The sequence below is a fragment of the Zophobas morio genome, unplaced genomic scaffold (assembly GCF_036711695.1).
Source record: "Zophobas morio isolate AGI-343-1 ecotype UQ-CSIRO unplaced genomic scaffold, CSIRO_AGI_Zmor_V1 ptg000012l, whole genome shotgun sequence".
In the NCBI taxonomy this organism is placed as follows: domain Eukaryota; kingdom Metazoa; phylum Arthropoda; class Insecta; order Coleoptera; family Tenebrionidae; genus Zophobas; species Zophobas morio.
In genome coordinates this window covers 16,766,090-16,780,968 of record NW_026972117.1, presented here as the reverse complement: position 1 = coordinate 16,780,968, position 14,879 = coordinate 16,766,090, and the positions used below count along the sequence as shown (strand labels likewise).

The window sequence follows — 14,879 nt, the reverse complement described above, 5'->3', positions numbered from 1 at the left end:
ACGATAAAAGTCCCCAACATTCTTACGAAATCTTAAAGAAAAAGACACTACGGACCCCTGAAATTCTTACGTAATTTTAAAGAAAAAGACACTTGGGGCCCTGAGATTCCTTCGTATCTATAAAAAGACACTAGGAGCCCCAAAGATTCTTTTGCATCCATAAATAAAAACACTAGGGACCCCCTAAATTCTTTCGCAATCCTAATAAAAAAGATATTCAGGGCCCCTGAGATTCTTTCGCGTTCTTAAAGAAAAAGACACTAAGAGTCCTCGAGTCAACAGAACTTTCCTCGCCTTTTAAATACAGTCGAACAAGTACAGTGTACATAACTTTGAAGATTTTATTATATCTGTACATAATTAGTTTACGTGGATTATTAAAATATATGTAAAGAAGCATCGTAGGGTAAATGTGTACAAGAGTACGCACTTAGTGTAAAACTGTCAACAACTTTTTAATTTTTTTGGACAGACAAATTTTATGATATAGGTTCGTTATATACATGTTTAGAGATCAGATATATTTAATTGTACGTCTCAACACCACTATATTTTAAGAGTAATTTCAATTTTTGTCAAGATGTGTAAATGCGCACTCTTAGACAGTTCATTGCACAAGAGTGCGCATTTGAACGCTTATGAGTACGCATTACATTTTATGAAAAAATATTTGTTTCTAAGGTGAAAATAAATGGGAATAAGTGACTACAGACTACACATAAAACGGGAGACCTATTTCTTCGTACTCTAGGGGTCTTAAAAACTCGAGAAAACGTAAAAATAGAGAGTCGGTCGACGGACTCGATTACAACACGCTCAGGAAGTAAAAATAAAAAAAAAATCACCATAACCACCACCACACAACTTGAAAAGCAGTACAAAGTAGTAGAGTTAAATAATTCATTATCGTATGATATGTATCTCCAAGACTATTAGACTACGTATTGCAAGCAATGCGCACTCTTATACAATACCTCGATCCGCACTCTTGTGCATTTGTACATAACCTAATGTTTTCAAAGTTAAAAGCTTTTGATGGATAGAAAGTATAAAACTGTTAGTGTATAACGAGACCTTAAAAGTTACAACTAATGAAAATTATTACTGTAAAATAAAAGAACTGGTACGTACCTTACAAAAAACTAAAACTATGAGCGGTAAAAATTACATTCACACAACGTGTGAACATAAATTCGTCAGTACGACCAAACTATAAACTATATTCAGGTCACTTTTGCACCTTTATCTCAGGTTTAGCATTAAATTCTGAATGGTATAACTTCATCTTACCCAGATGGCACTAATAAACAGAAATCAGCAGTGCGTACTCTTATACATATTCGCACTCTTGTACACATTTACCCTAATTGTACGGATGAAAAAATTATTAGATAGACTTTTAACGTTTTTTTCACAAGGTACCAAAAATTTTGTGGTGTCATCTCAGAATTTTGCTAAGTAAATTTTGCCTACAGTAGATGAAATAGGTTTTGAACAAAAGAGAACTAGTAGATAAAAAAAATAAACAAACCAAAACAAAGGTTAAACATTTTTTTTGTCTAGGATGTTTGCCGTACCGAGGTGCGGTCGCTGCCAGGCCGGCATCTCCGCCAACGAGCTGGTGATGAGAGCCCGCGATTCTGTCTACCACCTCCACTGCTTCTCCTGCACGTCCTGCGGGATCCCCCTGTCCAAAGGAGACCATTTTGGAATGAGAGACGGACTGATTTATTGTCGGCCGCACTACGAACTTCTGGATTACTGCGATACGAGCGATCCCGTTGAAATGATGTTCAGGGGGAGTGAGTCGCCCCCGGGATACTACGGGAATACGCCGCCCCAGCACCATAAGGGGCGACCAAGGAAAAGGAAGTTGCCGGTGGACGACAGATCGCCCTGTGGGGAGCTTCCGGTTACAATGAGGATGGCAGCTGCTACATTGGGTAAGAGACATTTTTTCTAATACATATGTATATATTACTTTACACGTATTACGGTTGTTTGTGCAGAGGCGGACTGGTCAGTCGCGTCGTTCAATATTAAAAAAAAAAATGTACCTAGCAATGTTAATTCTTGTGCTATTATTAGTTCAATTTCTACGTAGCAAAAGTTAAGAGAGTGAGATATGATAGAAATGATACAATAAAAACGAAAATCTTTTGTATTGGAAATTTTGGGTAAGCAGTAACATTATTTAATGATTATAGAATATTATTAAAATAAACAAAACATACGTCTTGAAATGTACATAGTTTTTGTTTTAATCAGATGCTTAGTTTTTTAATTGCTTGAATGAAATGTTTAGCAAATGCATAAGTTATTATTTTATTGATTATATCTCAGACATTCTTCATCTATATCTATTATATTACCTCGATATATCATTTTGAAGACAATTTCCTCTCCTAATAATTACTTTTTCTGACAGATATTCTCTCATAACTAAGAATTATTATGTGTCTAAGTTGATTTGTCGAGTGCTAGGAAGAAATCTTCATCAAGACTTGTAAATATTTATTATTGTCTCTTCAGCGAAAATCAATCATATTAGAAATTATTTTATTAAAACATTAGCGTCGTTATCTTTCAACATTTTTTTTTATAGTAAGCTGACATTATTAAATTAACCAAATAATAATAATAAGGTTCAAAATTCAAAAGAACAATTAGGTAGTAAAGTGTTACTTGAATAAAAAAAAAAAAATTATATTTAGTATAATTATGTTGAAACAAGTTTCTGCACTTCAGTAGATGCAAAATCCAAATTCCACCATTTTTTTACAATAATAAACAAACGATAAATTATTATTAAATTGTTGATAACCAAAGAGCATATTAATTAGACGGATCATGAAATTAATCGTTATTATTATAATAACATTTTTTAATAACACAGCTGATATACTTAATTATTTAATTTTTTTTCTGTCATATTCATCTTCCTAGTATGCGATGAAATTTTATTATACAGGGTGAACAACAGAACATCACAATGTTCCGTTTTGGATCATTATACAGCATGGTTTTCAAATAAAATAACCAATACAACTATATTTTATCTTTGAAATTCCAATAAAACGTTGGCAAAAAAATCCAGTATTATTATAGTAAACATGAAGTTGAGCCTAGTATACATAGTGTTTATAAAATAATTCTAAAATAATATAGTACCTCCATTTAATCATATAAAATATTTTGTATTTTATTTTACATGTTACGCTATTTGGTATCCTCTTTCTTTGTTGAAAACCCTGAAACTTTATTACTGGAAAATTTATAATAATTTAGAATTTTTTACAAACATTTTCTATACTGAGGATCAATTTTAGTTTGTAAAATATAGTCCCACATATGCCAAAATAGCGCTACAAGATTTTTTTTTGTTTTGCATTGTTGAAAAATTTAAAAAAATTCGGAATAACTTGTGAAGTTCAGGGAGAGACCAATCAGAGGATAAAGAAATATGTCGAGTGATCAAAAATGATTGTAATTGAGTCATCCTTGACTCTTAATAATCTCCATGTGTTTGACAGAACAGTTCACTGATGTGCAGTTTTCCGGACAGTAATAATTTGCCTTTTAAATTTAAATATTCAGGGTATCAATAAACGAACGGCCCTCGATACTCATCAATTATTAGGAATCGACTATACAGAGTGTTTTGTTTTTAGTAACTATTTTTTTAATTCCGATGCGTAGGTTCACAAAAAATTGCAATAATGTAATTTTTAAGCCATGTGTTGCAATACAGGGTGTCCCAGAATTCGCGCCATTCCCGTGAATGACATGTTCCCTGTCCCGAACTGTGCCGTAATTCGCAAAAAGAATTGTCCAGGCTTTAACCGTGTGAGAACTGGAAGGCGATTAAGTTGACCAATAGAGAGGCTGCTTTTATGTCCGAACGTTTCTGTGTTCAAAGTTACCTATGCCAAGGACAAAAAATCCGGTAATACTAAAGTTGAATGAATTGTTTCCGAATCCCCCTCCGTCAACAAAAGGAAACAGAAGTGTGGTTATAAATTTAATCATTTTGACAATTGTTTGTCATAAACTGTCACGAAGTTCATCACTGACCTGAACAGACGCTTCTGCGCCAAAGATGACTGATTAATGTACACAGAGACGTCAAGGTTTATTTTAAGGCAAGTAGCATGGGACAGAAGTTATTTCTGCTGCCATTCTAGTTAAATTGTGTTTAACTAGGCTGTACATGCCATAAAAGAAGCTGTTTCATTTCATCGTAGGCAAATAATACATTTATTACTATTCTGCATAGTGTAGATATCGAAGAGCAGGTATTAGAAGTCATTTTCTTAGAGCCCCGTGAATAATGTGTTGTTCTTTTTAACGAAAAGTAGTGCATTTTCAGAATTCACTATGCATCATATCCCTGATATTAAGTTTATCGTTATTTCTAAAAAAGAGTACCACATGTCCATTCAAAGAACGTTATTAAGTGTACTAAAACATAAATATCGCTTTTGGTTAATCGGTGCTTATGATTTTCAATAAACAGTATCAATTTTTACCGAACAGCTTTGTTGCTGATACCTAATCTAAGCAACGAAAAAAGAAACGAGACACCACTTCTCTGGTGTATTGAAATCATAGGTATCTGCTGTGGTGTCAATCATGTGGGGGAGATACTGAAAACGGAGACTTATTCAAGAATAATATTGATGTTGCACATGATGATTTAAAACAGTCTCTTTAAAGTTGTGAGCACTTTCTAGAGATTGAAAAGATACCAATAAAAAATGTGACAAAAATCGTTTAGTTGCATTTTTTTTTTAAGAACAATACAAACTATAAACAAATCAGTACCAATACCACTAAGTTATTGATGTCTTAGTCATACTAGTACCTATAAAGAATATTTGGAAATGATGTTAATTTATGGAGAATGTAAACGCTGTGCAGCCACTGCTGTGCGCGAATATACAGGTCTTTTCCCCAACCATCGGCTCCTTGACCAGCATGTGTTTCGTCGTTTGTTGCATCCAGCAAAAGAAGATGGATCTTTTTAGCCTATTCGGAAAGACCTTCCTGGGGCTACACGGATTATTATTATTATCCACATTTCGCTAACGTGAGAGCATATCAAGAGCAATACTATTAATCTATGGGCTGGAATCGGGTAGTCGGTTGGTCCCAGATGCTGCACTCTCGTGTAATGGTAAGGATGCAGTCTTCTCTCTTGAAGGATACGATGAGTAGTCGATCTTGAGCATCCACTCATTTGCTCTACGCAGCGGACACTTCTCCTAGGATCCGCTTCCATCAATATTATTCTTGAATAAGTCTCCGTTTTCAGTATCTCCCCCACATGATTGACACCACAGCAGATGCCTATGATTTCAATACACCAGAGAAGTGGAGTCTCGTCTCTTTTTTCGTTGCTTGGATTAGGTATCAGCAACAAAGCTGTTCGGTAAAAATTGATACTGTTTATTGAAAATCATAAGCACCGATTAATCAAAAGCGATATTTATGTTTTAGTACACTTAATAACGTTCTTTGAATAGACATGTGGTACTCTTTTTTAGAAATATGACGTTAAGTGGACTCGTGCTAAATCCAAAGTTGTAAAAGTTGTTTGTAATTCTTGTCACACTAATATAAGTCAATTCAAAGATATTAAAACTCTAATAACCGCATTTCAAGAGCAAATAACTACTAATATTAATAAGATCAAAGAAGATCTTCAAACTCAAATCAACGAGCTGAAATCCAGCTTGCCGACTGTACAACCCAAAGATGTGCAATTTGAAGAGGTTATCCAGGAATTCACGGAACGGCAAAAGAGGAAAGTTAATTTAATAATTTTCGGTGTTGATGAAGAACGTCAAGACTCTATCACTGATAGCGGCCCAAAAGAACATTTAATCGTGAGACAGTCTGAGAAAGATAAGTCTTCCGTTAATAATATACTTTCCACAATTGATCCCAATTATAATAATGTAAATTTAAAGATCCAGCGCCTTGGTCGATTTGTTGAGGGCAGTCTTAGGCCCAGACCTTTAAGAGTTACACTAAATAGTGAGCTAGACGTACTAAACTTGTTACGTACTGCTAAAGTCCTCAAGAACAATGATTGTTACAAAAATTTATCTCTTTTTTCGGACCGCACACCTCAACAAATATCTCACTACAAACAGCTTAAAGAGGAGCTAGCTGTCCGTACAAAAAACGGGGAAGGTAACCTAAGGATACGTTATTTCAATGGTTCACCTAAGAACGTGAATTTAAACTGAACCGTTTACCCAATTATAGTACTTCAATTTCTTGTATTTACCAAAATGTGCGTGGCTTACGGACCAAGATTCAGGAAACTTATAATGCAACTTCTAATTGTAATTATGATATTATCGCACTCAGCGAAACGTGGCTGTCAGATGATATATCCAGTAGTGAGTTAATTTCAAATAACTACGTGGTTTACCGTAGCGATCGTAATTTTGAATCGTTATCAGTATCTCGAGGTGGTGGAGTTCTTTTATCTATTCGTAACTCGATTGTATCAACTTCTTTAGATCTATCTATCATTACATCTACTGTCCCTACTATTGACTTAGTTGGAGCATGTATAATTAATTCTAACAACACTAAACTACTTATATTCGTAATATATATTCCTCCCTCAAATTCCTTCAATGACTTTAATCTTTTTTTCGATCTTTTTTCAAACCTTTACGGTAACTGTGAAGATGATATTATAATCATTGGTGACTTCAATACGCCATCACTAAATGTTAATCCACTTAATCGTTACGCCTTAAAAGTTGACACTTTTAGTAATTTCCTCAACCTTACTCAATACAACAGATGTCCAAACAGTTTTGGCTCCATCCTTGATTTAGTTTATTCTAATCTTAAGTGTTCTGTTGAAATCTCGTCATCGTGTATTGTTAGTGAAGATAGATACCATCCATCTCTTGATATTTCTATTGAAGTTAAAAACAAAACTCTTAAATACTTTCCTCGCTCCAAGATTTCGCAGTCTCTTAACTTCAGGAAAGCTAATTTTCCCCTTCTCTATCAATCTCTTTGTACAGTTAACTGGTCTTTTTTAAAAGATAAAACCGATGTTGAAGATGCTTGCGATAGTTTTTACGATGTATTGGTGAACCTATTTGGAAAATATGTTCCACATGTGAATGTCAAACGTTATCACAGTTATCCACCATGGTTCACTTCAGAAATCATTGAAGCAATTCGTAAAAAGTCCACCTATCGTACTAAATTTAAAATGTATCGATCACAATATTATCTCGATTTATTTAAATCTTATCGTTCAAAAATTAAATCTTTAATTACCAAGGCTTACAAGTCGTACATTGAGGATATTCAGTCCAATCTTCTTAATAATCCTAAGAAATTTTGGGGTTTTGTGCAACAGAGAAAAGGGACCTCTAGAATTCCTGGTATCATGCATTATAATGATCACACATTATCAACACCTGAAACTATTGTCGACAGCTTTAATCAGTACTTTTGTAGTGTATTTACTGATTCGAATAGCACAGGTTTAAACTCTGTATCTGTAGATTGTAATGTCAATTTCTCAATAGACATAGATTATATTTCTAGAGAAGAAATTCTGGATACCTTACATCATTGTAAAAATTCATTTACTGCAGGAAGTCACGGCATTCCTAGCTTTTTCTTCAAAGATACTCTCTCAGTATTAGTTGAACCACTATTACACATATTTAATCTTATCCTTAAAACATCATCTTTCCCTTCTATCTGGAAAAAATCCATTATTTGTCCCATACTTAAAAAAGGAGACGTTAGGTTGATTCAAAATTATCGTCCAATATCTCTTCTGTGTAACTTTGCGAAAGTATTAGAAACTATTTTACATAAACGAATATATACCTCTGTTAAGCAGTCAATTTCCCCCTTTCAGCATGGCTTTATGAAAAAAAGGTCAACAACAACTAACCTTATGTGCTTTACGCAAGATGTCTCTGAAATATTGGATGATAATGGTCAAGTCGACGTAATTTTTACTGATTTTCAGAAGGCCTTTGATCAAATTGATCACTTCATTTTACTCAAAAAATTGCGCTTGATGGGATTTTCTAACTCTATGGTACAATTATTTTCTTCTTATTTGATTGGTCGTGAGCAGCGTGTACGTTATCAAAACCATCTGTCGAAGTCATCGGTACCAACATCTGGGGTTCCGCAAGGATCTAATTTGGGTCCGTTACTATTTTTAATATTTATTAACGATCTGCCTAATTTATTACTAAATCGAAAATTACTATTCGCTGATGACTTAAAGATCTACGCCAAAATCACAAGCGTTGATGATTGTCTTCAACTCCAAGAAGATATCAATATATTAATTAACTGGTGCTTAAGGAATCGACTCACTCTTAATATCCTAAAGTGCATTGTCATGTCTTTCACACGAAAATTAAAACCTATCGTCTTCACGTACTCAATGGGAACTTCGAAGCTTAAAAGAACAGATATCTATAAGGATCTCGGTGTCATATACGATATGAAACTTAGCTTTGTGAACCACATACAGGATACTGTTGCAAAAGCATTTAAAACCTATGGATTCATCTATAGGAATTGCAAAGAGTTTACGAACATTCGGTCTTTATCAGCTTTATACTATTCTCTAGTTCGCTCTAGGCTGGAATATTGTGCGTGTGTATGGTCTCCGATTTACGAAATACATATTATTCATGTTGAATCTGTTCAGAGGAAATTTCTGAAGTTTTTAAGCTTTATTGTTGATAGGACATATCCCCCACGTGGCACTGATCATACGTTGTTACTTGAAAGATTTCAGTTCACATCACTTAAAATTCGTAGAATATCATACGGCATTTCGTTTCTGTGGAAACTTTTGAACAATCGTGTAGACTGCACATCGCTTCTACAAAAGATCAACTTTTTAGTCCCCAGAACTCAGCTTACTCGTCAAGTTTTTACATTTTATACACACCCCTGCAGAACAAATATTTTATGCAAGCCACCATTGCATGTAATATGCAATAATTTCAACAAAATTGCTTGGAACTGCGACATCCATCATGACGCTATTACAAAAATTAGACACTGCATCGTAACTTATTGGGACAATGGAAGTTAACTTAATTTATCTTTATTAATTTTTTTTTGTTTTTTTTTCTTCTTTTTATTTTTATTTTAAGTAATTTCAACGTGTCATTTAACTAGCATGACTAATGTATATTTTCTGTAATTGGGTATAATACCTGTAGAAAATAAAGGTTTATTTATTTATTTATTTATTTATTTATTTATTTATTTAAATAACGATAAACTTAATATCAGGGATATGATGCATAGTGAATTCTGAAAATGCACTACTTTTCGTTAAAAAGAACAACACATTATTCACAGGGCTCTAAGAAAATGACTTCTAATACCTGCTCTTCGATATCTACACAATGTAGAATAGTAATAAATGTATTATTTGCCTACGATGAAATGAAACAGCTTCTTTTATGGCATGTACAGCCCAGTTAAGCACAATTTAACTAGAATGGCAGCCGAAATAACTTCTGTCCCATGCTACTTGCCTTAAAGTAAACCTTGACGTCTCTGTGTACATTAATCAGTCATCTTTGGCGCAGAAGCGTCTGTTCAGGTCAGTGATGAACTTCGTGACAGTTTATGACAAACAATTGTCAAAATGATTAAATTTATAACCACACTTCTGTTTCCTTTTGTTGACGGAGGGGGATTTGGAAAAAATTCATTCAACTTTAGTATTACCGGATTTTTTGTTCTTGACATAGGTAACTTTGAACATAGAAACGTTCGGATATAAAAGCAGCCTCTCTATTGGTCAACTTAATCGCCTTCCAGTTCTCACACGGTTAAAGCCTGGACAATTCTTTTTGCGAATTACGGCACAGTTCGGGACGGGGAACATGTCATTCACGGGAATGGCGCGAATTCTGGGACACCCTGTATTTTATAGAGAAGTACGCATTTTGTTGTAGTATCAATTAAACCGAATACTAAAGTACAGAGTGTTTACAAAAAACGTCTGAAACGTTACAACTTTCAAGTATTGATATGAATGTTTTCAATGACGGTTCTCTCAAAAAAGTGAAAATCGTAATTACGGTCAACAGAAAGAAATACAGATAGACTAATAAAATACATGGTGTTATTTTTGAGAAAACTGAAATATTGGAATTTCAAAATTAAGTTAGAAAGGAAAAAGGAAAGTGAAGGGTATATAAATTTAACATAGGGAGTAGGAGAGAAAAGTAATTTAGAAAAACAGGAAAACAAAAGGGCAGCACAGGAAGTGAAAGACAAGGAAAACCGTAAAAGAGAAAAGAAGGAAGAAGAAAGGTTGGATAAGAAGGTATGGAAAATAGCGACTTGGAATATTAGAAGCATAATAGGGAAAGGAAGAGAAATAATTAAAGAATTTGAGCAAATAAACCTAGATATACTAGGCATAATCGAAACAAAAAAGAAAAATCAAGGGGTAATGAGAATGGAAGGGGAACACGTATTAATCCATAGTGGTGTAAACAAAGACATGAGGGCAAGAGAAAGAATGGGATGCATTGGCAAGAAAAAGCATAGGAAATGCATAGAACGGTGGAGATTCATCTCAAAAAGAATATTACTAATAGTAATGAGATTAGAAGATAGAGACAATAAAATATATTGATAGCATATGGACCTAATGAAGACGAAAAAACTGAGAAAAAAGAGGAGTTCTGGAATGAACTAGCAGATATAGTGGAAAATTTGATCGGGCGAACAATTATTTTGGGGGACATAAATGGTAGGGTGGGAAGTAAAAACAACAGGCGTACGGGGAAAATAAGAAAATATAAACGAAAAAAAAAATTTTTCAAATCATGAATACCTTTTCTGAGCACAAGCAGATACACATGTACACACGAGAAATACGTAGTACAAACGAAAAATCAATCATAGATTATATGTTAATAAACAGGGAACATAGGAAAGAAGTACTAGATGTTAAAGTAAAGAGAGGGTCATAAATAAATAGTGACCATTCTATGGTACTCGTGAAGGTAAAAATCCAAGGAAACACAACAAAACAACCGCCCGAAACCACAAGAAGTGATAACATCATATAATCTGGCGAAAAAAGAAGTGGCTGAGAGATACAAAGAAAAACTCGAGACGATAATGGAACAAGATAAGTGTAAAACAAAATAAATGTGGTCGGAATTCAAAAAAGTCATCCTAAATACAGCAAGAGAAGTGTGTGGAATAAAAAAAATAGATAAAAGAAAAAACAAACAAGCTAGTAGAAATAAAGAAACAAATAAAAGTAAAAAAAAAGAAAAATGGAGGAAGTATCTGAATAAAAGAAACGAAGAAAATTATAATGAATATAAACAGCAGAGAGAGATTCAGAAAAAGAATGTTATGCAAGCAAAAGAATTAGAATGGATCAATTTTGGTAGAAAAATGGAAGAAGACAGTAGAAACAACCAAAAACTATTCTACAAGGTAATGAAAAACCTAAGGAAAGGAAGAGAAAACAAGAATATAAATATAATAATAAGATAAGAATGGGATAATAATCAAAGAACAAGAAGATGGACAGATGAAGAAAATATTTCAAGGAACTACTAAACATAGAAAACGATGAAATGACATGTGGGTTACAAGAACAAGAGATGGTAGCACTAAATGAGAGAACAGATGAAGAGAAAATTGAGACTAAAGAAGTGATGGAAATGATCAGAGCAATAAAAAATGGGAAATTGGCAGGACATGACAAAATTACACCAACAATGATCAAAAATATGGGACCTAAAACAACGCACATTTTGGCAAAATTGTACAACAAAGCGTTTCAAGAAGACGAGACACCGAATGATTGGCAAATTCGAGTAATAGTAGCGATACACAAAAAGGGGGACAGCAGCAGATGCGAAAACTACAGGGGAATAACCTTGATATAAACTGGTCGAAATAAGTTAAAGATATTAAAAAGTCAACTAATCCAAAAAAAAAATCTGGCGATTTTATAACATAAATTAATGAAGAGCAGTATGTTGAGTATGTTTATAAGGTTTTATTCGAAAAATATATCTGCAACACCACAAGAATTAAAAAGAAAGCAAAATCCTAACACCACCGGGCAAACAGGTAGGCGTAAAATAGCCTTAATCAGGGCCTTAATAATGTGTTACACCACCGCGATTTTGGGCACACTCCTGTACACGTCTGGGCATACTGAGTATCAAGCGATCCAACATCTCTTGATCTAAATTGTCCCATAATATGGGAAGAAGAGGACGCATATCTCTTAAGTGACCAGGAGGTGGTTGGTGCTCAATGAATGCTCGGCCAAGCATATCCCAAGCATGTTCGATAGGGTTAAGATCTGGTGAACGTGCTGGAAGCGGTAAACGTTCAATACCGAGAGTCTGCAGGCGCTGCGTCACATGGCGGGCTCGATGTGGAGTTGCGTTATCATCCAGAAATCGAAAATGGGGCTCCAAATTATAGCGATAATTGTCAACAATATCGTCTATAATGTCAGCCTCATAAATTTGGGACCTCCAAGAAAAATGCCTCCCCATACCATAATTGTTCCCCCTTTAAAGGCATGTACTTCTTGGACATACCGGTCATCAAGTCGTCTGCCTGGGGCTCTCCATACTCGAACAGTACGTCGGTCGCTATAAAGACCAATTCTGCTCTCATCTGTAAACATTACAGTTGACCATTCATTTTGCCAATTTAGCCTTTCTTCACACCATGCCAATCTGGCACGTTTATGTTCATGAGTTAAAGGAACCGTTCTTAAAGGTCTCCTACATCGTAACTCTGTCTCTTTGATTCGATTCAGAACAGTTCTTGGCGTTACAGAAGTACCAGTGGCGTGTAAAAGCTTCTGCCTGAGTAAAGTACAGTGAGATCTGGGATTTCTCCGGGCTTCTCGAATCAATAAACGATCTTCACGTATTGTTGTAGGCCTGGGTCTACCTTGCCTTTGTCGTTCAATTACAGATCCAGTTTCTTGGTACCGATTACTTAATCGTGAGACCACACTTTGACTCACATTTAACATTTGAGCCACATCTACCTGGCGGGCACCAGCTTCTAACATTCCTATGGCTCTATTGGCAGCATCTGGTGATAAATGTCTTCTTTGCATTTTAGAAAGCTTAATTTTGACAATTACTCGCTATACTGTCACCAAAATGCAAGGAAATAAACATTTGAATGTACTGCCTCTTGTGATAATTTTGTAATTTCTTCGATAACTTTTTCGCATTCGTCCAAAAACTTTATTACTCACGGAGGTGTTACACAAAGCCATAAGACACATATCCACGCCACCTTTGATACTTTTTCGCCAGTGGAAAAAAAAATAAAATAATAACCTTAACTTATTTCGACCAGTTTACATAGTGGCCAAAGTTTACGAGCGAATAATGGATAAGAGACTAAGACAGGTGCTAGAACCTAATCTAGAGAAGCACAGAGTGGCTTTAGAAAGAAAAAACTTAGACCAATAATTTGGGAGAATATTTTAGATACTAGTTCGAAAAATAACTATTTTTGAGAATGTAGTTTAAAAAATCTACATTAGGAGTATTATACTTTTAAATGAAATAAGTATATTTACGCTCATGGTATACCTACTTTATATCTAATGGTTAATTATAAATATACTTACATAGACACATTTTATAGCAGAATTGTTCTTAAATTTCTTTTAAAATTTATAACATTTGCAATGAAGAAATGTGTTCACACAATGGAAAATTCAGACCCGCCCTGAGGAACTCCAGACATAGGTTCATAAAAGCTAGAACAGAATCCATTGACTTTTACAGCTTTTTTACGCCTTAGGGTGACTGATTTAAACTAAGATACACGAGGATCTGAAACTCCCATTTTTTTAAATTTTAGTATTAATCTATTGTGGTTGATCCCGTTAAAAACTTTGCTCAGATCTATTTAAATTACAACAACAAAAATAAATCTCTCTTTTTATCTGTATATAACCTTAAATTTTTAATACACGATAATTGTTATTTTTCATTCAATGATATTAAAAAGCACTTTTTCAACTATGGAACATGTACATTTTTACATTTCTCACGGTGTGTATCAAATAAGCTCATTTTATCCAGAAGTATAAAATTTCGATATGTGGTAAAGAGTTTTAGAACAGTTAACTTTCATGCTTGTATAAGAGGTGTACAGGAAGTGCTCCTGCATACCTTTAGTGCTCACTGTAACTATAACTTTTCAATGACTGAAAAATACTTAAATCAGTAATATATTTATTACAAAAAATTAATAGCTCCACCGGTGCGATACAGCCACTCCGACCCTGCGTTGTCATTGCCTGCCGATGACCGTCGGAAAGAAAAACAACCGCTAAAAATCCCACCGAATCGGTAGTTTTATTTGATTCCCGAAAACGAGTTGGAACCGTGGTCGGCGGCTAGTATCGAATCGTTGGTATCGGTGGGTAATTTATAGTTTCTGTTTGACGGTGGGTGGCCGAGTTCGACTCGTTGACAGATGAAAAGTATCCTCAGATCGGGGATTGGATAACTAGAATCCGGTAGCCAATTGGGCCGACGCTATGGCCGCTTGGTGCATGCCAGGACCTCTAACATTTTAACAATAAAATTACGATTTATGGCAGGACGACACCTGCGGCTGCTGATGTCAACCATAGACGCAATTAGGGACACGGTATTGATTCGAACCGACAGACGTTTATCAATTTACGGTATCTGCCGAGGACGAGGGAGATTCGGGTACGAGCTTTTTTATCGTTCTTGAGATTATTCCAGCGGAGGCAGAGGTGAACACCTGTTCAAGTAGATCGAGACATTCAGTAATAAAACTGA

At 34.7% G+C, this 14,879-nt stretch overlaps 1 protein-coding gene across 1 annotated transcript in view; it reads left to right on the top strand.

The window, feature by feature from the left end:
* LOC135127917 (LIM/homeobox protein Lhx9-like) overlaps nucleotides 1-14,879 on the top strand; it is a 59,401-nt gene that overhangs the window by 32,343 nt on the left and 12,179 nt on the right. Inside the window, exon 3 of the mRNA XM_064054610.1 lies at nucleotides 1,564-1,943. Within this exon, the coding sequence (XP_063910680.1) occupies nucleotides 1,564-1,943 (380 nt within the window). The remainder of the gene's footprint in view (nucleotides 1-1,563; nucleotides 1,944-14,879) is intronic.